The 26,431-nt window shown below is 40.6% G+C and overlaps 2 protein-coding genes across 3 annotated transcripts; both read left to right on the top strand.

Annotated features, from left to right (window-relative positions):
* Window positions 1-14,311, top strand: nr2c1 (nuclear receptor subfamily 2, group C, member 1). 2 transcript variants are annotated; one of them, XM_046873965.1, is made up of 14 exons: window positions 1-515; window positions 4,819-4,952; window positions 5,043-5,273; window positions 5,557-5,635; window positions 7,620-7,799; window positions 8,023-8,170; window positions 8,901-8,997; window positions 10,589-10,773; window positions 10,861-11,002; window positions 11,321-11,442; window positions 11,667-11,806; window positions 12,182-12,319; window positions 12,499-12,604; window positions 13,774-14,311. In XM_046873965.1, the coding sequence occupies exons 2-14, from the start codon at window positions 4,899-4,901 to the stop codon at window positions 13,946-13,948; spliced, it is 1,797 nt and encodes a 598-aa protein (XP_046729921.1). In that variant the 5' UTR covers window positions 1-515; window positions 4,819-4,898; the 3' UTR covers window positions 13,949-14,311. The 2 variants fall into 2 exon arrangements, with proteins under 2 accessions (XP_046729921.1, XP_046729922.1); XM_046873966.1 differs by lacking the exon at window positions 1-515 and adding an exon at window positions 2,306-2,422.
* Window positions 14,312-16,489: 2,178 nt separating this feature from the next.
* On the top strand, window positions 16,490-23,332 carry ndufa12 (NADH:ubiquinone oxidoreductase subunit A12). Its single transcript, XM_046872453.1, has 4 exons — window positions 16,490-16,642; window positions 19,177-19,259; window positions 22,455-22,542; window positions 23,059-23,332. The coding sequence occupies exons 1-4, from the start codon at window positions 16,554-16,556 to the stop codon at window positions 23,237-23,239; spliced, it is 441 nt and encodes a 146-aa protein (XP_046728409.1). The 5' UTR covers window positions 16,490-16,553; the 3' UTR covers window positions 23,240-23,332.
* Window positions 23,333-26,431: the final 3,099 nt, after the last annotated feature.

Here is a 26,431-nt window from a genome sequence, read left to right as displayed (position 1 = left end):
GAGTGTGAGTCTGTGCGCATCAATTAATCTATATGAGTAAATGTTTGTATATTATATATGAATGTGTGTTTGTAAGTGTATGAGAATGTAAGTCTATGTTTATAAATGAATCTGTATGAGTAAGTAAATATAAGCCACACAGACTAACAGTTTCAAATGTAAGAATGAGTGTGTATGAGATATAAATGTGTTTATATATGAATTAGCCTGTATGCGAGTGTGTGTTATAAAGGCAAATGTTGGTTAAAATACATGAAGTGAGGAAACCTGGCCACTTCAGTAAGCAATGTTCGTGAGCACAAGTTCCTGAACGAACGAACGCACGCACGCGCGCGCGCGCACACACACTTCCTCATCGCGCGCCTTCACACCGCGGTACCCGATTTCCTGCGCATGCGCAGTTGCCGTTTTTGCGCTGCAGGGTCGCGAACTCTGACCTCCCCGTGGCGAAGTGTTTTGGGCAAATATTGATGAAAAACGTTGGATTTGTTGGTACTAAAATCTTGAGCGGCACGGTAAGAGCACCGGATATTTATTACAAGACTCATAGGTTAGGGTGCGTGTTAGCGAGGCGCTGGAATGTGTGCAGCGTTTTCCTTGAATAGAGAAGCGCTCGGTGGCTAGCTGGCCTGCTGGAACTCGTTAGCATGGCGGCGACTGGAGCTGGCCGTTTTCGTTTCAGTGATTTTAGCATTTTATTTCATTTTTAGGGTGACTAAGTGTTTTCTTTCGAAGGCTTGTACTCTCCGGAGCCTGTTAATGGAGCCCAGTGCGCTTGTGGCGTCCATTGCAGCTTAGCTTAGCATAGCTCCATGCTAGCTTCCTGCGCGTTTCCGGTGTTCAGTGGCGCGCCGTCAGTCAGTGCACATTCGCGCGATAATGCAATATATACAAAATCTAACCAGTCCACGGCGTTTCACAGAGTTTTATACTGTACGAAATTGACTGTCCTGTCGTGCCTGCTAATCCCAGTGGAAGGAAGCGGCTCATAGTCCTTTAACCCTTCAATGTTGACCTTTAACCTTGCAGGAAAAGCGCCTGCATTATCTTCCGTCTCATGTTTCTGATCTGTAGTTCTAAACAATACACACCCAATCCAGATCACTGCCACTGACAGGAAAGTAAAGATGGATCTTTATTTAAACATGGTAATTCGATGCTAGGCTAATTTCCCAGCATGCTAATCATGGTTGGTTGGACAGCATAGAAGATCAGACAAGAGTCATTAGATCAGGGCTGCTTAAACCTTTTTTAGTATAAATGTGTTCCTTTAACTTTCTATAAACAAAATGATGATAAAGCTGCATTGAGTCCTCTGGTTTGTGACGTCATAATGTAAACAAATGAATAGAAACAATGCCAACGTCATCAGCTAAACTTTCTGTTCAGTAAAACCTTGTAGTACAATTCGATTTATTTTTCTTATTTATTCATAAGGTTTTCTCAAATGTCATTTATTTCACCTGTTTGTTTTTGGTATCAAAAAGTTTCGAGATTAGTTTTGTAACCCACCAACAGATGGCAGCACAAGGCTGCATGCACAGTCGCAGGGAGCACCACCACATCTGGAGCTGTGCAGCTGGTGCTATTTTGGCTACGTGCGTTGCCACTTCTGCTATTCTGACCACGTGTGCACTCTGTCATCAAGCTCTCAAACGTGAGTTTCTAATTGGAAACACAACGTGAACCCACTTCCGCACCCACCCTAATCGCCAGATTTGGCTCCTGCGAACTTCACCCATCTGACTGTAAATTCAGATCCAGCGCTGGGCTCTGCAAACGGATTATTTTGAAGATGATCGTGTATAAACTTGGATTAATAAAGTACTTTCTTGTAAACAGAGCTAGTCTTGAAACTTTTTAATACCACCTTATATATGCCATGGCAAAATCCAGTCAGTAGATCAGGGCTGAGCAAAGCTTTATTTCCTATAAAGGACCAAAAATCAGACTTGATTGAAGCCATGGGCTAAAAAAAGAAAATAAAGGATGCATTCTACAGAACTATATATATATATATATATATATATATATATATATATATATATATATATATATATATATTTATATAAATCGAAAGCTGACGTTTTTTTTTATTTATGACGTCATAAATCATCCCTCTGTAATCTAATGCAGTTTCACTTTCAAACCTCTACTTCAGTATAACTTGTAGTACGAGTGGATATTATTGTACAGTTCAGTGCCTATTATTCAGTGATCTCTATTTAGACACAAAGCTGTTCCTTGTTTTACAAAAGTTTTTCACCAAATGTGCCCAGTGCATGGTTTGATATACAGGCCCTGCATGGCAACGCTGGACTTAACCAAGACAGACACATGATTACACAACACAACTACATGACCAATCAGAGAAGACATTGGGCTGTGAGAGGAAGTGATGTAACAGTGCAGCGATTGTCCGGTTAGTTACAGAAGCACGGTGAAATATTTCAATGAGAGCGAGTGAAATAAATGTAGTGTAGTCCAGTTGTGTAAAACATCCAGAATTTGGGTTATGGGAGGGTTTTTAAAGCCCCCCCCAATCAAAACTACCCTTTTCTTTTTTTCTCTTTTTTTCTTTTCTTTTTTTTTTTTTTTTTTTTACAAAGAAATGTAAAAAAAAATATTGATTGTACCACAGATGTAAGTACTCTAAAAGTACTGATAAACAAAGCATTGCTTTTGGGGTAAATGTTTATTATTGAACAGGACCAGGAGCATTTGTGTAGCCTTTAGAAATAATGGGGAAAAATCGGCATGGAAAAAAATATACAGTAAAACAGCAGTAATGTTTTGTGTGATCATCAATTTCCTTTTTAATTAGATTTTTCTTTGTATTTTATTTTAGATCCAGCTGTCTTGGGCTTTGTTTTATTACTGATTGAAGGCAATAATAAGAACAAATTGAACATCTATGAAAAATAAATAATAAGTGGGACCAAAACTCAAGAATTTTTTGTTACCGTACCGCCTTCCTGGACACTTCAATTCCAGGTTCCTAAGAAAACCATGCAAAAAAAACTCCCCACAACTCAAAGATGATGTCTATCCATCATTTGGTTGTGGTTGAATATTGTCATTTTCTGTATTGTTTTTTTTTTTTTTGGACTTTCCAGAATTTATGAGTAGCTACAAGTTGCCATTAAACCTTGTGCATTTGTGTTCCAGTAAAGGTCGTGCGTTACTATTTACAATCTCTTTGCCAATTTTCTCATACATGTGCGCGTCCGTTGACAAATCGAGTGATAGGGATTGAGTGAAGTGGAACAAAAAAGTGTAAAAGTGGACGTGAAAAAGTATATGTAATGTATCCAGGAAAACACTGACACCAGGAACTAAATACAAAAGAAACCAGGGTGTGTTTGCTTTTATATCATTTTAAAGCATTATCAGTGTCCTCCCTGATTCCATGTCAGACAAGAAGGTGTGTGTGTGTGTGTGTATGTATGTGTGTGTGTGTGTATTTGTGTTTGCAAAAAGCGAATGTTGTGGTTATCAGGGTGTATATGACCCGCTTTTTTTTTTATACAGAGGCAATTCCTCTTCAAAGCACAAATGTGCATGCCAGGTGTCAGTTTTCTGTGCAGCTTTTTTTCTCAGCAAGAATTATTTAGGTTAAAAAATTGTGGGATTGCATCAAGGATCGGCGCTGAGGCCTTTTCTGTTTGCAGTGGTGATGGACAAGTTGACGGACGAGGTCAGACAGGAGTCTCCATGGACTAGGATGTTTGCGGATGATATTGTGATTTGTGGTGAGAGTAGGGAGCAGGTTGAGAAGAGCCTGGAGAGCTGGAGGTACATGCTGGAGATAATGGGAATGAAAGTCAGTAGGAGTAAGACAGAGTACATGTGTGTGAATGAGAGGGAGGGCAGTGGAGGGGTGTGGTTGCAGGGAGAAGAGGTGGAGAAGGTGGAGGAGTTCAGGTACCTGGGGTCAACAGTGCAAAGTAATAGTATGTTAGAGAAGTGAAGAAAAGAGTGCAGGCAGGGTGGAGTGGGTGGAGAAGAGTGACAGGAGTGATTTGTGATAGAAGAGTATCTGCAAGAGTGAAAGGGAAAGTTTATAGGACTGTGGTGAGACCTGCGATGTTGTATGGATTAGAGACAGTGGCATTGAGTAAAAGACAGGAGGTGGAGCTGGAGGTAGCAGAGCTGAAGATGTTGAGATTTTCATCGGGAGTGATAACGATGGACAGGATTAGAAACAAGTTTATTAGAGGAACAGAGCATGTAGGACGTTTTGGAGTCAAGGTGAGCGAGGCACATGGGGTATATTGGTAGAAGAATGCTGAGGATGGAGCCGCCAGGAAGGAGGAAAAGAGGAAGGACAAGGTGGAGGTTTATGGATATGGTGAGGGAAGACATGCTGGTAGTTGGTTTGAAGGAGGCAGATGTAAAGGACAGAGTGGTATGGAGACAGACGATCCTCTGTGTCGACCTCTAACGGAAGCAGCCGAAAGAAGAAGACTCGTGTGAATGGACAGTTTCATTACGTTTACCTGCAGCAAAATTATGAACTAATTACAATACGATCAAGATGAGGTTAACTAATTTTAAGATTTTGTTTATTCATAGACTTTATTGGCCAAAAATATACAGATGATTATTTTTTTTTTAAATAAATATTCAGAATTGCTTGTGTAAACGCTCCGTCTAAAGGTTCACTAATACATTTGTTTATAAGCAGCTTGATGAATGAGGCATGTTGTTTTTGAAGTACTGAGGTTTGGAGTAGACAGCCAGACAGGTAACAGGACGTGTGTGTGTGTGTTGCATCATATTTTTAAAAAATATTTTCGATGTTATGTCTCTGTACAGGTTGTGCATCGTAGGGGTGTATCTGGTGTGTGTTTGGGATGGGGAGTTGTATTTAAGCCTGTGCGGTGTGTGGGGTCATCATGGCAGGAGAAAGTCCCAGAATTCAGCTGGTGTCAGCAGATGGAGGTCTGCAGGTAATAATTGTTAAACTGTACTTTTCTGCCACACTTCCTGCCGTCTAAAGCACTAACACTCATAAGTGTGTGTGTGTGTGTGTGTGTCAGATTGTGACGGATCAGCAGCTAGGCCAAAAGCTCCAGATAGTAACGGCGTACGATCAGACGGGAGCCAGCAAGCAGCAATTCATTTTAGCCAACGTGGATTATCCCAATCAGGACAAAGTCCTCCTAAAGCACGAGAGCTCCCCCGGGAAAGTCATCCTGACTTCAGCGGATGGATCAGCTGTCAATCAATTACTTTTTACTTCACCTGAGCTTGCAGGCCAGCAGATACAGGTAAGATGTCCATGTGTAATGCAGATACACACTCATTAAGGGGTGTGTGTGTGTATGTGTGTGTGTGTGTGTGTGTGTGTGTGTGTGTGTCTATATCTATCTATCTATATCTATCTATCTATATCTATATATATATATATATATATATATATATATATATAGATAGATAGATAGATAGATAGATAGATAGATAGATAGATAGATAGATAGATAAAATTATAAAAATCATTATTTGCATAATGCATAATTTATAAAGCTTTATCGGTATCTCTGTGTTCCACAGTTCGTCACTGAGGGAACAGAGCAGAGCTCTCTTAAGCCTCTGGTAGAGTACTGTGTGGTGTGTGGAGACAAAGCTTCAGGTACATGTCTACTACACACACACACACACACACACACACATACACACACACACACACACACACACACACACACACACACACAAATTTGATCCGTGCCTTTTATTTGTGTTACAATTCCAGCTATAACATGAATGATACACTATGTGGACACCTGTCCATAACATGCACAAGCATTTTAAACCTCCAATTCCACATTTACAACCCCCCCACTTCAGGGAAGATGTTCCACTAGATGTTAGAGAGTGCTTGTTGAGATGTGTGCTCATTCATCCACAATGGCATTAGTAAAGTCAGGTAGTGATGTAGGTGAGGTGAGGAGGCCTGGAGCACTGATCATTCCAGTGTCAGTGTTCCAATTCGTCACAAAAATATTCTGTTTGGTTGAGGTCAGAGCTCTGTAGCAGGTCTCACACTCAAACCAATGGGAAATATATTTTTGGAGCTGGCTTTGTGCCATGCTGGAACATGTTTGGGTTTCCTAAATGTCAACCACATCCATAGACATTCTATACAATTGTGGGTCTCCAGGTTGTTGCAACAGTTTTGGAAAGAACCACCTATATCTGGAAAAGTAGGGTGTCTGAAAACCTTAGGACATATAGTTTATAGGTTAATGTGCTCATTCTAATACACCACCATTTCCATAGTAACAGCAGCTTAAAAAGTACAAGTTTTCTTTAGCTTTTTTAGGTATCGTATTTTCCAGACTATAAGCCGCTACTTTTTTCCCCACACTTTGAACCCCGCTGCGAATATATGATTTTTTTCTGGGTTTTTCCCGGTTTTACAAACTTCAAGCCAAAAAACTGAGCCCCATAACATTAGACCAATGAAATTGCCGAACGGGTTTAAGGTAAACCAATAAAACTCTTTATATTAAATCAGATGCGCTCTCACTGAATCAGGCCGCACCACATCATAAATACGGATGAGGTTCCTCTGACGTTTGACCTCACTCGCACTGTCTACAGGAAATGCGAATCATTCGTCACGCTGAAAACAACCGGGCATGATAAAAACACACTTCACCTGTGTTCTGAGCTGCACGGCATCGGGAGAAAGGCTTTCCATGAGAGTGATTTTTAAACGCATGACGATGCCAAAAGATAAACTCTCAAGAGAAATAGTTGTGAAAGGAAGGAGGAAGACAGTGAACAATGACTTTCTTGGTAGGCTACTGTTTAGATACAAGCCGTTGTAACATGTTGAGTCAGGGTCAAGGGAGAGCTCGCTAACTCCAGTTGCAACAGAAATCATATAAGCACATACAGGTTTCCAAAACTCATGCTTTTTTATTTTTCTTGGCAACAGCGTTACGGGTTAGTCAAAGAAACTTAGAAATCAGCATCAGAAAATAATAAGGACATAATCCTTGGTCTTGCACACATGCAGTAATACCGGAAAAATGCGCGGCAGGCTGTTCCCAAAATGCCGCTCTGCTCTTAAATGAGCCACAACATATTTCACCCGTTACACCGTGTAACAGACACTGTCTTTCATTAAAGCCTGTGTAAAGTACATTAGTTTCAGTGTAGACATGCGGCTTATAGACAGGTGCGGCTTATTTATGTTCAAAATAAAAATCTTTGTAAAATTCAGTGGGTGCGGCTTATATTTGGGTGCGCTTAATAGTCCGGAAATTACGGTAATTCATTTGAATAAAGCTATCTTCAAGGAGATCACTTTGTGAACAGGGGCATCGCCATGCTGGAACAGGTTTGGGTTTCCAAAGTTGAAGTGAAATTTTATTATAGTGCATCGTGCTAAAGACATCCTGTACAATTGAGTGGTTTTGTAGTAACAGTTTGGAGAAGAACCACATATAGCAGGAAAGGCAGGTGACCCAATACTTTTGGAAATATATTGTGTGTGTGTGTGTGTGTGTGTGTGTGTGTGTGTGTGTGTGTGTGTGTGTGTGTGTGTGTGTGTATGTACAGGGACTGTAGGAGTAAAGTGTAGCGTTTATGTGTGTTTTGTCCTGAAGGTCGTCACTACGGAGCGGTGAGCTGCGAAGGCTGCAAAGGCTTTTTTAAAAGGAGCATCCGCAAGAACCTCGTGTACACGTGTCGCGGCTCTGGGGAGTGTGTGATCAATAAGCATCACCGCAACCGCTGCCAATATTGCAGACTGCAGCGCTGCATGGCCCTCGGCATGAAGCAGGACTGTAAGTCACACGCACATACACTCACAGAAGTGTATACACGTCTACGTGTCCTGCAACTTCCTTTTATTTTGGAAAGTCCTTTTGAATTAATTAACTCAGTGAAACAGTTATATTTTATATAGAAATATGCTTTTACACACATGTATAAAAAATATAATAATGTATATGCCATTCTAGCCGTCTTACAAGAACACCTCAATGTTTATTATTATTGTTATCGAAGCCGTGCAGTGTGAGAGGAAGCCGGTGGAGGTGACGAGGGAAAAGCCGGCCAACTGCGCCCCCTCCATCGAGAAGATCTACATTCGCAAGAACCTCTGCAGCCCCCTGGCAGCCATGCCCACATTCGTCAACGAGAAAGAGACGGCCAGGTTTGTGTCTAAGGCCTCATTTACACTTCTGACTAAAAGTTGTTTGGTTCCAAACAATCGGCAACACCCCAGAGTTGCCAACTCCTAGTTTCAAAATATCCCGTTTCCCTGCACCACGCTGTATATAGTGAATAGTATGGAAGAAAAAGTTTATCAAATTTGGGCAAATATATACACTATAGTCTCAAAGTTGGTTTCATGAGCATGACCAATACTCCATTAGTCTTCCCAGTCACCAGATTAGAATCCAGTTGAACACTTATAAGGTGGTTGGATATAATTTTACAGCATAAAAACCTTTAGTATTTGCTTGAAGCTGTTATAACAACGTGGGCCACAATCTCAAAGGAACTTTTCCGACCTCTTGATTGCATTTCATGAAATCTTGAGACTATTTTGTCTTTGACTGCAAATGGAAGCCTTACCGACTATTAGTACAGAGTTCCCTATAATGTGTCCAACAAGTCTACATACCTACTGATACACTTGAAAATTAGTAAGACATGCACACACAACCGACCCCTTCACATGTGCCCCAATCAATGAGTTTTTATCTAAAGAAGAGGAGAGCATGTGTGTAACACTTTGCTAGAGAACATATATGCATATATTTTCCCGCCCCATTGTCTACTTATACTCATTTGTAGCATTTTAATAGCATAATAAAGGCACTTGTATGTAATCGTGTTTTTTTTTTTTTTACACGAGTCGACAAATTTACTCTGCACAGGTCTACCAATGTGTTGAACTCCAACATGCTTCTCAACATCCAGCAGTCCCTGTCCAAGTTAGACAACACAATCCTCATCCCCTCCTCACCAGACCAGGTAACACACACATGCACACTCCTGTACAGTGTGATCAACCTGGATTGACACACAGCACTCGCAAATCATACCTGTGTGTTTTAGGTGTGTTTTGCTTTTGCATATATATATATATATATATATATATATATATATATATATATATATATATATATATATATATATATATATATATATAGCTTTTGCAATAGTAGAGTTTATTTCTCACAATACAGCTAACACCTTTTCAAACTGCTGGCTTTTGTGTGAGGTGTGTCTAGTGTAAATAACTATTTAGAAATGGCTATTTAGATGTAAATTAGAGGTTCGACCAATTTTACGGATAGCTAGATTGGATCGTACTCGCCGATAACCGTTTAATCAACTGATTGTTTTTAAAATGGATAATGAAGAAAAAAACCTTAACACTCCATGTAATATAGTACTGAACTTTATTACACAAATAAAATAAAGTACTGAATCATGAAAGTGTGCTAAATTAAATAAATATGAATATATGAATTGATTATTCTAATTACCTAATTGATAAATGTATAAATAATGTATATAATAGTGTACCAAATATTAATTACCACATTTAATTTTCTCTGCATCGTGTATGTATCCTGCCACAACACAAAAGTATTGCAGCTTCTTTTGCATTTGAGTTTTCAAAGCCTCGCATTGAAAGCTGTAAATCAAGTGTCAGGGGTGGGACTATATTATTGTGCACGTTTGTATTGGGAGGTGACGTCACTCACAGTCGACGGCCAAAAGGTGAATGCCATTAATGAAGGATTTTGCAAAATGTTTCGAACAATGGCGAAGTTGATGACGGTTCATATTTAACAGGTTTCCTCTTACCCAGAAGCCATTTAGTTACGGACAGGTTAAATGAGTTTGTGGCCTTGAAGAACAGTCTTTTCATAAAGATTTGCCAGTCACTGTTCGTTCGCAAAATCGGAAAAACGCAAACGATATTGCAATATTTGCAGTTACGTTTTTGGGTTATGTCACAATTTATGCGTCCACATATGGAAAAATACTATTTGCAATTCCTTTCCAATATTGCCCAGAACATCCTTCCATAGTGCAGCATGCAGTCTCATGTAAAAACAAATCATGTAGCATCAGTGATTCGCCTCTAGAGGCCGCTCTCATAATGACAGCAGACAGCAGACCAGCAAAGGATGCTACCTGGAAAAACTATCGGTATGGATTTTTGCAGATAGTTCCATCAATCAGCTATTGGTGCCTAATAAATTACAAAACTGTTCAATCTGTCAACCTCTAATATAAATTATGTATCTGATATAAAAATGATCTCGTGTTTGTTATGATTGTGAAATGGGCAAAGTTAGTTCTTGCAATTATTAGAATATTTTTGCGATAAACAATTAGGGAGAATTTTTGTTTAAAAAAAATGGGCAAAAGCATACAAATAAACAGCAAAAACAGCTTCACACCCCCAGAGTGTAAAGTAATTAAACGATTTTATTTGGAGTAGATCTTCTTTCAGGTAATAGAAACCTGCATATAGAATCATGTATAAAAGCGGGTGTATCTAGCGTCTCGAACGTACAAGCTGAAGTTATTGTGCGTAATCGTGCAGAATGATGAATCTCAGGGCGATCTCAGCACGCTGGCGAACGTGGTCACGTCTCTGGCCCACATGAGCAAGAGCCGCGAGGTGACGGACAGCAGCGCCGATCAATCGGGACTGGAGAGCATGAGCACTGAAGGCGGCTCTGTGAACGACGTCCACCCAGACGAGCAGAATTCCAGCGAAATCACTCAGTAAGTGCACCGAGGAGGCTTATGTTATAACTGAGAGAAGGTAAATCCTGAGCAGTGTAATAACATTGTGTGTGTGTTTTTGTACAGGGCCTTCGATTCTTTGGCCAAAGTTCTGCAGCCAGAGGATGGGAACAGTTACGCCATAGAGGGGAGCATTTCTGAGGAGCAGAGCGCCACCATATTGGAGCTGGAAGGCCCGCTGCTTTCTGACATGCATGTGCCTTTTAAGGTCAGAAATCACCACGTCAACACACGCTCTCATTATACAAAAGACAAAACAGGTACTGCATATAAGATTTGGAAGGCACTGGATCCAGCCCACTGAATGTGATATAAATCTCATGTTGTATAACAATAGTAAAGTAATAAAATAAACTTTATAAAAAAAAAAACTTTTAGACTGGGAATGGTGTAAATGACCTAATAGCAATTAGTGATAAGATAAACAATAACAAACAAAAAATCAATCTGAGATAGAATTTAAAATAAAGCCCATGCTTCTAATCATTACTAATTGAAAGGTGTGTGTTTGTGTGTGTGTGTGTAGCTGATGATGCCCTTGCCTGTGCCCGAGTTCCTTAATTTGAACTACATCTGTGAATCGGCCTCTCGCCTGCTGTTTCTTTCCATGCACTGGGCGCGATCCATTCCTGCTTTCCAGGCTCTCGGGTGAGTGAGAGAGAAAGAGGGAGAAAGTGTATGCCTTCCTTTTCTCCAGATTCCACTCAGCCCAATCTGTCTTTCTTTTGCTGTCCTGTATCTCTCAATGTGTTTATTTTTCCCCTGTCTTTGATAGTCAAAGAATGACTGGATTCTATCTGCTTTTGTTCAACTTTTTTGCTTACATACTTTCTTTCCCTTCCATATCTCTCCCCCTCTCTCTCCATGTACAGGCCAGAGAACGGGATCACACTGATAAAGGCGTGTTGGAATGAGCTCTTTGCTTTGGGCTTGGCTCAGTGTGCTCAGATCATGAATGTGGAGATGATCCTCAGTGCTATAGTCAGTCACCTGCAGAGCAATCTGGAAGAAGGTAAGAATTTACTAGACTAATGTTGGAATTCCTCACAATGTTTGATAGTGGAGACTGAGCAGTGCTTTAACTCGAAAATGCTGACGTCTATAATTAGACATCATTGTAGAATTTAAGAGATGTTACAGAAAACAAGAAAATGGCGGTAGTAAGAAAAGAATAAGTAACCTGCCACAGTGTGTATAATGGACTATTATTAGGAACTATAGTACATAGTGTTGGAACATGCCAGTGTCTATGCTGTGGGCTATTCAAATATTAAATATTGATTTATATCTATATTTCTGAAGTGTGCTTCAACTAATTACTGACGAGGCATTACTGTAAATATGTACAAAATAGAAACATGTATAAATGTGTGTTTGTGTTGGTTAGAGAAACTCTCCGCAGACAGAGTAAAGCAAGTGATGGAGCACATCTGGCGAATGCAGGAGTTTTGTAACAGCATGAGTCGCGTGAACCCCGATTCCTACGAGTACGCCTACCTCAAAGCCACCGTCCTCTTCAGCCCAGGTAACGGAGTTCATCACGCTCAAACGCTTTCGCTCTTTTTCATGTCATTCACACTTTCCGCTTGTTATAAAACATTTTTGACAATGTAAAGTTAGTAAATGGGATTAAGTGTGTGTGTGTGTGTGTGTGTGTGTGTGTGTGTGTGTGTGTGTGTGTGTGTGTGTGTGTGTGTGTGGTAGATTATGCTGGAGTGGACAGCACTCTCCAGATCGAGCGCTTCCAGGAGAAAGCTTACATGGAGCTGCAGGACTACGTCAGCAGGGTGTACCCAGAGGACACGTACCGGTAATTCAATACCCCCTACTTGTACAGGGCCTTTTATACATCTCCACCCTTTTCTTGGATTTTTTTCCCCCCACGTATTTGTTATAACCTGGAACTGAAAAGGGATCACATGTTATGAATGTGCACAAATTGCCTGAACCGGAGGGAAAATCTCTATCATTTGCATAATTATGTACAAATAAAAATGTACAGGTTCATTTCAGGTGGTTCTGGTGCCATCAGAAGTCACAGAATTAGTTCTATTGAGTCAAACTTAAGGTGTCACATGAACCTTATAAAAGAAACTCACGCCCCCGGTTTATCGCAGAATTGAATTTGCCACATAACTGTTTGTTTAAATGATTTCCCCGGTCTCTCGCGGATAGCATGTACTCACTATAGATGTGTTACAGTGTACTGTATTTCATCGAATTTACTCAATTAATTTCGCTCTGTTCTTGCAAATGTTTTCTGGGTGTTTAAAGTGTGTGGGAGGATGTATGCGTTTTTTCGCTTATCGCGGGCGATTTTGGAACAATAATAAACAGGGGATTACTGTGTGTGTGTGTGTGTGTGTGTGTGTGTGTATTTTATATAAAATTTATTTTTTTCACTTTTGATTGCCGCGTGGTGGTATTTACTTACCCAACATACAGTTCAGCTTTAGTTCAACAGCAAGCAGAACATTTTGAGAGGTATAAATGGCATAAGAAACTCCTGACTCAAACTCACCACAACACCCGTGAGCTTATGTGTGCAATTTCTTTGAAACAGTTGAAAAGGTTTAGGGCTCATAATAATTTGAACAGATTTCAATCAGTGTTTGACTCATTATTATTATTCTATGAATAGATCAGTGTGCTGAGAGTAACATTAGTCTTTTCACATCAACTGAATTGATTAAGCAAAGAGCCTTGCGATGAAAATCGTAATAGGAACATTATAGCCATAATAAATCATAGTGCTTTGAAGATACTTTTGTACTTATCCTTAAGTTAAAGTTTAAATGGAGCACTTTAACTTTTACTGGAGTCATTTTACATAGGGTATCTTTACTTTTATCTCTAGGACATGGTGTGTTTACTACATCCACCACTGAATACTTATGCAGTGCATGATACCGTGTGAGGTTTGAGAAGTGTCTCTAATCACAAAGTCTGTCTGTCTCTCTCTCTCTCTCCCTCTCTCAGTCTGTCGAAGTTGCTGCTACGCTTGCCCGCTCTGCGTCTGATGAGCGCCGCCGTGACCGAGGAGCTGTTCTTCGCCGGCCTCATCGGGAACGTCCAAATCGACAGCATCATTCCCTACATCCTTAAAATGGACTCCACCGACTACAACAGCCAATCAGCCGGATGCACAGAGTGACTCGATCCCCACCATACCAACGCTCCCATCAGCCTCAGGGCCGTAGTGCCTGCTGTCTGACCACACCGTCATCTCGCCACCCTGAAAGTGACCTTTTGACTCTGATGTATTGGACTCAGCAAATAAAACATGGCCTTTAGACTGTGCATGGATGTAGAAGGTTGATGTTTTACAAGCTGGTGCATGATGAAAACTGAGCCGCACTTTTTTTTATTTTAGATGTCGGATTTGGAGAACCGGCTTGCTTAATTTAAACAGGTTCAGGAAATTTTGCGAACTCTGCAAGGACTTGATCAAAGCTTTATCTTGCTGGATGTACATGAATCGTGTATATAAGTGTAATAAATCTCCCTCTTATACAGAGATATTTACACTTTTCCTGTCATTGAAGTATAATCGTACTACAATATAAGAATATAAAGAATTAAACCCCTTTTGTATGTTTAAGAAATGATTTAAATTATTGTGCCTAAAAACAAGGGCATGGTGCTGTTACTGAGTAAACGTTTGTTGAATCGTTTGTCCATCTGGATCAAAGATTCATGTAAGTAATAAAACGTGATGAAATAACCAACAGTTTTCCAATAACAACATATTTTAAAGTGTTTTATTCCTCCTATAACTCATTACAAGTGTTAACACGATCTGGGTACTAAAGTTGGGTGAGAAGATCTGGCTTGCAATTACCATTCCTGTTCATAAAAATAATCTTGATCCCCATTTGATCCCAGAACAGTGTTCTCTATTCTGGGAAGACTTTCCTCTAGATGTTGGAGTGTTAATTCCCTGCTATAGTTTCACTTTGCTTCACTCATATTCATCTTGCTCCTATCATAGAGCCCACTCTTCTGGGAAGACTTTTTTTTCTCTAGATGTTGAAGCGAAAGTGAGGGGATATGTGATCATTCAGCTTTAAGAGCATTCGTGAGATCAGGTACTGATATTTGGTGAGAATGTCTGGCTCGCATTCAACATTCCTGTTCATTCTGCAGGGCCTCCCTCAGTAAGATTGAGGGTCTGGTCTCTGTGCAGGTTGCTCAAGTTCTTCCACTCCAGGGTTCACATAAAATCTCTTAATAATTGTTGCCACAAAGTTGGACTCTTGTCTAAAATCGCTTTTGCAGTTACATTAGACTTTGACTGGAAATAAGGATCCCAAACTTGGACCAGCATCTATTCTTCACCAGTCTTGCTTCTGTCACAGTGTATTCCAGTAGGTTGAGTTCTCCTGGCATCCACAAAACCCAGATGCATGCATAACACTGCCAGATAAAGAAGTGTGTTTCATCTCTCCAGTTACTGCTTCTCCCACCTCTGATGGACAATTTTACACTTCTATACCAATCAGGCATAACATTGACACCTTGTGTTTGCCCCCTTTTTGCTCTGGGAACAGTGCTGAACCGTCAAGCATGAACAGCATTAACTTCTTCAGCAATTTGAGCCACATTTGCTTGTCTGTTGGATCGGACCACACGGGCCAGCTTTCGATCCCCTAATGCATCAGGAAGCTTTGGCCTCCCACGACCCTCTTGCCGGGTCACCACTGTTCTTTCCCCTGAGCCTTTCAAGTTCTATAAATGTAAACATGATCATAGGCATCCTGTCGAGCTGCTTGATCATGGAAAGCCATTTAATTTTCAACTCCAACTGCACAGATCTTGTTCTGTTGTTGCTTTTATCCATTGTCATGCTTTTAACTTTTCATATTTATATTAAATGTAGTAGACTGTCCATGAGACAAGTCCTATCATCATTCATGTTTAGGAAGATATGAGAAGCTGGTCCCCATACACGTGTCTCTTCTTTTCTTTCTTTATTGAAGATAAGAAAAAATCTAAAATTCTCAAAAAATTACAAATCTTATTCTATTTACAGTATTATTTACAAGAGAAACCAGAAAGTGTGGAAAAATACTGAGAAGCACTTACGCACAAGTCTCTACGAATGTTACATAAACGTTTAGTAAACTTCAGGTCAACAATTACACTCTGCTTTGTTTAATAAGCTGCTCTAGAACCAAGGCCAGAGCTCCTGCTACAGAAAATGAATTTCATTCACATTCAGATCAATCAGAATCAGGAGTGAGTATGGATTATAATAAACAGTAATACAAATGTTAGTGTTTGTAATCCTTAGTAATGTTTTGTTGTATTTTTTTAATGTGCACTTTCCTAATTTTAGTTAGCAGCCAAACTAAACAGAGTTTTAAGAGCTAAAAATGAAATCAAAACACAAGCGGAACTCAAAACAACAACCGTGTACTATACGGAATGATATTTGTGTAGGACAAGTCCCGCTTCCTGTACACCCATTGCTAATGGTTTAAGTAGGAAGTCTTTTGAATTTGAGTAGAGTTCCATAGAATACACTGGAACTTTAGATTTATTACATAATTTATAACCTATATATTATTTAATACAATTTGTATAATAAAATAAACAATTTAGTGCATTTCATTGACAATTCGCCATACTGACGGTAAGTTTAGCCAATCAACGCACAGGACACAGACTCGTGCCAGCCAATAACACGCTCAGTGAGCAGCATTTTATCAGCCAATTAGCGCACAGGAGGCGGGGTTTAGTGCAGGAGCGTTTCAAATATGGCGCAGTATGTGAACTTGGTCCGGAGGGCCTTTGGCCAGATTACGGGTCATGGCGGGATTAAAGGTTTAATGGTCCAGTTTTTCAGGTGGGTAAGAAAAACTGTAGCATGTGATGAATGTGTGTGTGAGCTTTAAAGTGGGTAAACAAGGAAAATAACAAGAAAAGTGTAATGACCTCTGTGTGGCATAGCTGCTACGTTCTAAATAGATGGAGTGCGTGTTTATTATTGTTCTGAGTTTCAATTCTGATGTCTGATATAAAGCATGTAGATGATATGAGATAATAGAGATGATTGTTAAAGCTTCATTCATAAATAAATGTGACAATGAGGAGTGATCGTGGGGGGTTTGGTAATAACTCGATTCACCAAACTATCGCGATTCTTTTTAAAACGATTTTGAGCTCGATTTGTCTATCTCAGAATCGATATATTAAATTATTTTACTTTTTCAGAGAGGTGGTGGGAAGATGTTACCGCTTTTATTCCAACAGAGGGCGAAACGTATTTTGTCGTTGTCCGTATTAGATGACGTCATATCCGTTTGAAGCTGGTGCGAGAAAGCAAAACTATTGCAAAGTCAGGGGAGCAAACCTCTTTGAGAATTGTTTAACGGATAAAGACCCTGCTTTAGTCACAGACAATGTGTCTAATATGGTTATCGCTGCCCAATTAACCGGCTTTCTCCATATTAAGTGCTACGCGCACACTCATAATCTGCCCTCACAGCGCGCACTGAAGCTGCCCGCTGTCGCGAAGTTACTCGGATGAGTACGACGCATCACAGGATATTTCCAGTGCTGCAGGACTTCATGTTTTGCAGGAAAAACAAAAGTTACTGGAGCTCCCTGTGCACAAACTTCTAACAGACGTTTCAGCGAGATGCTATAATAGCTCTCACCTGAGGTGAGGAAGAGAGAGAAGGATATTAGCACCTTGACTGAGTTGGACATTGGAAGAGTTTAAACAGAATTTTTATTTTATTTCAGAGAGTATTGTTTTTAGTTATTTTGTTGCACATTTAAATATTATATTCAAGTTTTTGGTACTTAAAGTTTTATGCTTCAAGGTTCTTTATGCACTATGTATGTGTGCTCCTGAAATAAAAATTCAGAAAGATGTGATGCATTGTTTTTGTTAATATAACTCATACAGTCTCTTTAAGGGTATGATCAAGTATTTGCCATTGTCTAATCTTTATTAAGCAAACAAAAATCACAATTTAAACAATGAATCGCAATAGCTACAGAATCGCAATATGTATTGAATCGGCACAAAAGTATCGGGATAGTATTGAATCGCCAGATTAGTGAATCGTCCCAGCCCTATTTGGTATTGAGTTTTGTGCATGCTCTTAAAAAGGGTCCATTTACAAGTTGGAAAAAATTTCCAAACATTGTGCCTGTGCTTCACACCTACATCAACCTGTTGGACATTTCCTTCCAAAATCATGTACATAAAGATGTATACGGATCTACATGTTCATCTATAACGTCCTGCACTCTATTGCTAAAGTATTTATTGGAGTGTGGCTGAGGATCTGTGATCTGTGCCACACTTTCAATCCAATTCAATGGACAGCGTCTCAAAGCAGCTTTAAAGAAACTCCCTGAGATGGGGTGAGGAAGAAACTTTGAGAGGAACCAGACTCAAGAGGGAACCCATCATCATCATCATCATCATCCGGGTGACACTGAATGTGTGATTTTTATAAGTCACTTGGGACCTCCATAGTTTGCGACTTTTCATTTGGAAGTGAACTGAGAGGAACTCACGAAACTCTGATCCGTTTGTACTAATAAATGACATAAAAATGTTTGAAAAAATATTTTATTATTGTATTACTCATTTAAAGTAGTAAATTAAACATTTGACAGTTCACACTCGCGAGGGAACGTAACCCTCCTGAGTGTCGAGGTTCTTCTCAAAGGGCAATACTATAGAAATGAAACATGGATATATTTTAGAGGAGTGCAGCTTATTAAGCAGTACAGAGTTACTGTTCTGAAAATAAATCAACATACAGCCATTAATGTGTATATAGAATCGAATAGCTTTTATTTATCACATTTACATTACAGCACAGTGAAATGTTTTTCGTATATTCCAGCTTGCTCAGAAACCGGGGTCAGAGCTCAGGCTCATCCATGATACAGCGCCCCCATAGCACAGAGGGTTAAGGGCCTTGCTCAAGGTCCCAGGAGTGGCAAATTGGTGATACCGGGGCTTGAACCCCCCCCGACCTTCTCGTCAGTGACCCACTGTTGTAAGTCGCTCCGTGTAAGGGGATCTTTGTGCTATAAATGTAACATGGTCCTAGGCATCGTTTCCAGCTGCTCGGCCATGGAAACCCATTTCACGAAACTCTTCCTGCTGTTTAATGATTCTTCATCGACCTGTTGCTTCGAGACCCTTCCACCTCACGATACTAGCACTCAGAGTTCACTAGTAAAGGAATTTCAGGCTCTAACTGATTTAAAAAAAAATTCTATGGCATTGCGTTGTTTAAAGTCTCTGCAAGTTGCATGTCGATGGCCCTGATTCGATGAGCAGTGGGAGTCCAAATACTTGTGGTCAAACCAGAATCTTAGTGGACTTTTGTTTGTTTGTTTGTTGAACAGGGTAAACGATGTGAAGACAGGAACGCTGATCGGCTGCGACAAATATGGCAACAAGTACTACGAGGACAAGCTGTATTTCTTCGGTAAGTTCTGAGGAGGTCCAAAGAGCTGTGCGTAAGTATTCGCCCCCATCCCTTCCTCTTGACCCTTCTTGTGGTTTATGATGTGAAAAAAAAAAACTGGAATTGAAATTTGTGTGTGTGTATGTGTATATATATATATATATATATATATATATATATATATATATATATATATATGAGAGCATACATAGTTTATAACTGGTGCTGATGTATCCCATAATACTTACAGCTCTGTTTGTCCCTGGTGCTTCTATTGACACAGGGGATAAATATTATAGTATTATTTATTTCGGAAAATAAATGTAACTGTTAAATGGTCATTTAGCTGACGCTTTTATCCAGAGTGACTTACAATGATCTCATTTATACAATTGAGCAGCTATGGGGTTAAGGGCCTTGCTCAGGGGCCCAGGAGTGGCATCTTGGTGTGGTTGGGATTTAAAATCACTACCTTCAGATGCAAAGTCCAATGCAGAAGTACTTTTTCTTTTATTAAAGAGCAATGCTAAATATAAGAGTAAATAAGACAAGTCATTTGTTTCCTAGAAAAAGGATTTTTACTAAAACTGTACGTGCACCCAAAAGCCAAAAATAATCTGATTGCTTAAACCCTGCATACTTGGGCTGCAGCTATCGAGTATTCTACCTATTAGTCCATCAAGTAATCGAACCCAGCCATTAGGGTTGCACTCTTAGTGCCGGTCTCAAGCATGGATAAATGGGGAGGGTTGCGTTAGGTCGGGCATCCAGCATAAAACGTGCCAAATCAAATATCCGAATCAAGAAAGAGAAATATGAAGAGCTGTATGAGAGGTTGGACACTAAGGAAGAAGAAAAGGATTTGTACTGATTGGCCAGGCAGAGGGACCGAGCTGGGAAGGATGTACTGCAAGTTAGAGCAATAAAGGATGGAGATGGAAATGTGTTGAGTAGTGAGGAGAGTGTGTTGAGAAGGTGGAGGGAGTATTTTGAGCAGCTGCTGAAAAAGGAAAATATGAGAGAGAGAGAAGGTTGGATGGTGTGGAGATGGTGTGGAGATGGTGAAGCAGGAAGTGGATAGGATTAGTAAGGAGGAAGTGAGCAGCGATTAAGAGGATGAAGAGTGGAAAGTCGGTAGGACCAGATGACATACCGGTACTGGCATGGAGATGTTTAGGAGAGATGGCAGTGGAGTTTTAACAAGATTGATTAACAGGATTTTGGAAGGTGGGAGGATGCCTGAGGAATGGACAAGGAGTGTGCTGGTACCGATCTTTAAGAATAAGGGAGATGTGCAGACCTGCAGTAACTACAGGGGAATTAAGTTGATCAGTCACATCATGAAGTTATAGGAAAGAGTAGTGGAAGCCAGGCTGAGAGAAGAGGTGATCATTTGTGAGCAACAGTATGGTTTCATGGCGAGGAAGAGCACTACAGATGCATTCTTTGCTTTGAGAATGTTGATGGAGAAGTATAGAGAAGGTCAGAAGGAATTGCATTGTGTATTTGTGGATTTAGAGAAAGCGTATGACAGGGTGATGAGAGAGGAGTTGTGGTATTGTATAAGGAAGTCAGGTGTGTCAGAGAAGTATGTAAGGGTGGTGCAGGACATGTATGAGGACAGTGTGACAGCAGTGAAGTGTGCAGTAGGAATGACACACTGGTTCAAGGTGGAGGTTGGACTGCATCAAGGATCGGCTCTGAGCCCTTTCCTGTTTACATTGGTGATGGACAGGTTGACGGACAAGGTCAGACAGGAGACTCTATGGACTATGATGTTTGCGGGTGATATTGTGTTTTGTGCTGAGAGTAGGGAGCAGGTTGAGAAGAGCCTGGAGAGCTGGAGGTATTTGCTGGAGATAAGGGGAATGAAAGTCAGGAGGAGTAAGACGTGTACATGTGTGTGAATGAGAGGGAGTGCAGTGGAGTGGTGCAGTTGCAGGGAGAAGAGGTGGAGAAGGTGGAGGAGTTCAGGTACCTGGGGTCAACAGTGCAAAGTAATGGAGAGTGTGTTAGAGAAGTGAAGAAAAGAGTGCAGGCAGGGTGGAGTGGGTGGAGAAGAGTGACAGGAGTGATTTGTGATAGAGAGGTATCTGCAAGAGTGAAAGGGAAAGTTTATAGGACTGTGGTGAGACCTGCGATGTTGTATAGTTTAGAGACAGTGGCATTGAGTAAAAGACAGGAGGTGGAGCTGGAGGTAGCAGAGCTGAAGATGTTGAGGTTTTCGTTGGGAGTGACGACGATGGACAGGATTAGAAATGTTTTATTTAAAAAAGATTTTTTTATTTATTGCTGAAATTGCACACAAGAATATCTGTGAAAATGTATTTAATTGCCAAATCAAAATATAAATAATAAAATCAGAATAAAAAAATAATTAATCTAAAATTACATTTTTAATACTCGCACTGTGGAGTGTTTTCTTTGTTTTAGTTTGAAATCCCAAACTCGTTTTATTTGACCTGATGCCTATGGAAGACCGTTTCCACTACATTAAAAAAAAAAATGTGCCCAATACCGACTTTTTGCTCACAATTCCAAGGTTTTTTTTCCTTGCAATTCCGACTTTTTTTCCTCTCAATCCCAACTGTGTTGTCAGCTTGAAGTTTGAAGATCTTAGTGTATGAACGAGGCTCCTCTGCTTCATGTGTCTTGTTCCATCTCCTCCAGAGCTGATTGTTAGACAGAGTTTTCTCCAGAGGTCCGAGGCTCAGTTTTAGGCCATGTGATTCTATTGATTGTAGACGATTTTCTTTTCAATGTGTAAAACTTCCAACAAAGTCGGAATTGCGAGGAAAAAATCAGAATTAGGCAAAGTTTATATTCCATCTGAATCTTCTCCTCGCCCATCCCATTTTCCATTCCGTCTTCTGTGTTCCTGTCCAGAGCGCTCCAGAATTTAGTGGGTGGTGTTTCAGTAACAATGGTCTGTGGGGAAACCCATTGCTCTGTGTGTAGTTGAATAGACTAGGAATCGTTCCAGCCCTAATTCAAAATGTCTTAAGGTTTGATTGCGGGACCTGAGGAAGTGGGAGACCTGGGAACCTGAACTTGGAGACATATAATAGAAGTATAATAAGTGCTGCAGGCACACAGTAGCCTCGTACGCACGTGTGGAGTAAATAGTTTTCTATTTTCGGTGTAGTTCTGTGTTAATCAGCATTTTGTGTAAATGTCCGTTGTGATTGTGTATCATGGCGTCTCTCTGTCTCGCAGGCCGTCACAGATGGGTCATTTACACCACAGAGATGAATGGCAAGAGGACGATGTGGGACGTGGATGGCAGCATGGTGCCTGCTGAATGGTAACTTAGCATCACTCTGTAACCTCATACATGCGTCCTGTAATACTGCACTGCATTACCTGCTTTTAACAGGTCTCGTTCTCTCTGTCCCTGTCTCTCTCGTTCTCTCTGTCCCTGTCTCTCTCGTTCTCTCTGTCCCTGTCTCTCTCGTTCTCTCTGTCCCTGTCTCTCTCGTTCTCTCTGTCCCTGTCTCTCTCGTTCTCTCTGTCCCTGTCTCTCTCGTTCTCTCTGTCCCTGTCTCTCTCGTTCTCTCTGTCCTTGTCTCTCTTGTTCTCACTGTCCTTGTCTCTCTCGTTCTCACCGTCCCCGACTCTCTCGTTTTTACTGTCCCTGTTTGTCTCTCATTCACACACTCGCTCTCTCTCTCACACACACACACACACACACACACACACACACCCTTTTTCTCTCTCAAAACCTTGACTTGAAAAATGGTTTATAAAAGATCTCATCATGTTTGCCTTCTTCTTCTTATCCAGCCTAATGATTGGGTTTTGTCTAACGTGTGTATCTCAGGCACCGGTGGCTGCACTGTATGACCGATAATCCTCCCACCACACATCCTCCAGAGCCCAAGAAGTTTCTGGCCGAAGTCCATCAGATCAACGTGAGCGGAACCTCTGCGTGTTACGTCCCATATTCCACCACTTCGAAGAAAATCCACGAGTGGGTGCCTCCGAAAGTTGGACAGCAGTGACACCAGTAAAGCGCAGCATTATGTCTGAATCTTGTGTAAATTATAGCTAGGAGTTTGAACTGTAAATGATTAAATCTACAAAATGTCATCTCACAGGAAGTGTGTTGGTCTGTTCCATTTCATTGAAAACTAAATTTAGAACTAAATATTTTTTTTGTTGAATAACCGAGAGTTTTGCTGGGTTTCTTTTCTGAATACAGCAAAAATTACTACAGTTGTTAGAAATCAAAGCTACGTTTTTTCCAAAGCTACTTGAGTTTTCTTTCTTGAATTTTCTTCTATGATTGGAGATACTCATAGAGAATCTTCTCAATTATACAAAACCTTGTGTGCTTCTTTATAGTGTTAGATTTTACTTTTTGTGGATGTTCCCTTGTCAATTAGTCATCAAAAACTAATTATTAGGTTTTAAATTAAAAAAAATAAGATGGTCAGGCTGATTTTGCCTCATTTTAATTAGTTATGGATTATACTGGATGTCTTGTTTGGCACATTATCTTGAAAAGCTCTGTCTATAGCCCAGCCTGAACCTTCTGGCAAGACAGAACCAGCTTATGAATGGAGATCCCCTGCCAGTCCCCATAATTAGTATAAATTAGTAAAAAAAAAAAAAAAAAGCCATACTTACCATATATTTTTGGCGTTCTGGATCTTCACTCAAACATGTTTTATTAATATATTCATTTTTGTGAAGGGTGCCAATAATTCTGAAGAGCACTGTGGGTGTTGGACACATTCAGATGTGGGAGAAAAGATAAGGTGTTGAGATATGAGAAGAACTCAATTCTTCCATGATAAACCAAATCTCTGGTACTGTAGTGCAGAGAACAGCAAAACATGTTCCCTTGTACAGTGTTCAGATGATTGTGGTGGAGAAGGTGGTTTAATATGTAGGTCCAAAAAATGTTGGCATAAGGATGGTGAAGAATATTGTCTATGTAGATGCAGAATCTTCCACGTGTTTAGTTGGTGGTTGATAACGTTTAATATGTAGGTCTAAAATTTTCTGAAGTGTTTAGATGATGGTGGTGAAGAACATGATCTATTATGTAGGTCCAAAATCTTCCACAGGTGTTCAGATGATTTTCTTGTATGTAGAATTCAATATTTCCCCAATATTAAGTAATATGTAGGTCAGGTGTTCAGGAAGGCTGAGCTTTATGACTATGATTTATTTTATATTCCTTGAAATTGATAGAAATGTCTAACGGAGACAAAGATAAAGGTGATCAGGACAACAACAACACAGAATATTGATTTGCAGTCACTTCACTCTCAGAGGCAAACCGACCCAAATCTGAGTGAAATCATTCAACAGGCAGTTCAATTCATTCCTTCGGGTTATTCAATGCATTCACTGCTTCCATAGCAACTACTGGTGATGTGAATGGCGATGTTAATAATGCCATGTTTCACCACTGGGAAAGAGAAATCTTTCTTCTCTCAGTTCTGAGAGACAGAGAAGAAATCTTAATTCTTCTCTCAGTTCTCGGTACTGCATATTTGAGGCGTTTTGCAGGACGAGGATGATGTCAAGAAAACAAGAAATTATATCTATTTACTTTAGTGTTGATAAATTTTAATAAATTGTATGAGTGATCCTGTAACCCATCAATTAGGGTTGCACAAGCCAGTGTGCCACAACATGCGCCAAATCAAATATGCGGCTCAGGAATCAGAATTTCATACCGGATCTGTCGAGGCCCGGGTCGCCAACGTCCACCACAGGTATTGTTAGCCAACAAGGTACCGGTGGAAATTGGGCTACTGTTGGCCAAAAGAGGAGAAGGAGAGGAAGAAGACCTCTACAGAGACAGCAGGAAAAGGAGAAGTGGAGGTTTGGGTTGGTACATTAAATGTTGGTACTATGACTGGTAAAGGGAGAGAGATACATTATAGGATGGAGACTTTATTGGGCATGTAAGTAAAAGGGAACAGAGGTGATGAGGAGGTGATGGGTAGGTATGGTCTTAAGGAGAGGAATGTGGAAGGGCAGATGGTGGTAGATTTTGCTAAAAGGATGGAAATGGAAGTGGTGAAAACTTATTTTAAGAAGAAGGAGGAGCATTGGGTGACAAGAGTGGAGGAAGGTGCATGCAGGTGGACTATGTTCTATACAGGAGATGCTACTTGAAGGAGATTGGAGACTGTAAGGTGTTGGCAGGGGACAGTGTAGCTAAACAGCATCGGATGCTGGTCTGTAGGATGGTTGTGGAGGAAGACTGTAGTATGAGATTCAGGTAAGAGGACAGACAGGGGCTCGGTGTTGGTAAAGAGGTGCTGGATGATTGGGCAACTACTGCCGAAGTGATTAGGAAGAGAGCTAGAAAGGTACTTGGTGTGACATCTGGAAAAAGAAAGGAAGACAAAGAGTGCAGGAAAGCATAAAGAGAAAGAGGTTGGCAAAACAGATTTGGGATTGACAGAGTGATGAGAAAAGTAGGAAGGAGTACAAGGAGATGTGGCAAAAGCCAAGGAAAAGGCATATGAGGCACTGTATGAGAAGTTGGACAATAAGGAAGGAGAAAAGGAATTGTAGCGCTTTGCCAGGCAGAGGGACCGAGCACGGAAGGATGTTCTACAAATTGGAACAATAAAGGATGGAGATGGAAATCAGCCCAGCAAAACAGAACAGCTGGTCATCCCAGGTGATTCATCTCCAGGTCAAGATCTCCAAATAACTCTTCATGGCTCTCTGCTCTCCCCTTCAGCCACTGCTCGTGACCTTGGACAATGAACTGTCCTTCTTCCCACATGTTGCTAATGTGGCTTGTTCCTGTCGATTTCTTCTCTACAACATCCGAAGGATTCGACCATTTCTGTCCATACAGGCTGCCCAGGTGCTTGTTCAGTCTCTTGTCATTTCAAGACTCTGACTACTGCAACTCTCTGCTGGCAGGTCTTCCCCTGAACGCTATTTGTCCACTGCAAATGATCCAAAACTCAGCTGCATGACTTGTGTTCAATCTGCCCAAGTTCGCCCACACCACCCCACTGCTGTGCTCCCTTCACTGGCTTCCAGTAGCTAAACGTATCAGATTAAAAACACTGATGTTTGCCTACAAGGCCAAAAATGGACCAGCGCCATCTTACCTCAGAGACCTCATCACATCTCGCACTGCACCACGCTGTCTGAGATCCTCCAGCACTGCTCGACTGGTACCACCTTCTCTCAGAATGAGAGGTAAGTAT

This window comes from Silurus meridionalis, chromosome 18, assembly GCF_014805685.1.
Source record: "Silurus meridionalis isolate SWU-2019-XX chromosome 18, ASM1480568v1, whole genome shotgun sequence".
Classification (NCBI taxonomy): domain Eukaryota; kingdom Metazoa; phylum Chordata; class Actinopteri; order Siluriformes; family Siluridae; genus Silurus; species Silurus meridionalis.
The sequence above is the reverse complement of the archived record's forward strand: the minus strand, read 5'-3'. Positions and strand labels throughout refer to the sequence as shown.

Bases quoted from the DNA above. Each gene is read 5' to 3' on its own strand.
- nr2c1 (XM_046873965.1), top strand. From the start codon at position 4,899: ATGGCAGGAGAAAGTCCCAGAATTCAGCTGGTGTCAGCAGATGGAGGT. The intron at 5,636-7,619 runs GTACATGTCTAC...TTTGTCCTGAAG, and splicing joins GTGTGGAGACAAAGCTTCAG to GTCGTCACTACGGAGCGGTG. The intron at 8,171-8,900 runs GTTTGTGTCTAA...TACTCTGCACAG, and splicing joins AACGAGAAAGAGACGGCCAG to GTCTACCAATGTGTTGAACT.
- ndufa12 (XM_046872453.1), top strand. From the start codon at position 16,554: ATGGCGCAGTATGTGAACTTGGTCCGGAGGGCCTTTGGCCAGATTACG. The intron at 16,643-19,176 runs GTGGGTAAGAAA...TTTGTTGAACAG, and splicing joins TTAATGGTCCAGTTTTTCAG to GGTAAACGATGTGAAGACAG. The intron at 22,543-23,058 runs GTAACTTAGCAT...TGTGTATCTCAG, and splicing joins AGCATGGTGCCTGCTGAATG to GCACCGGTGGCTGCACTGTA.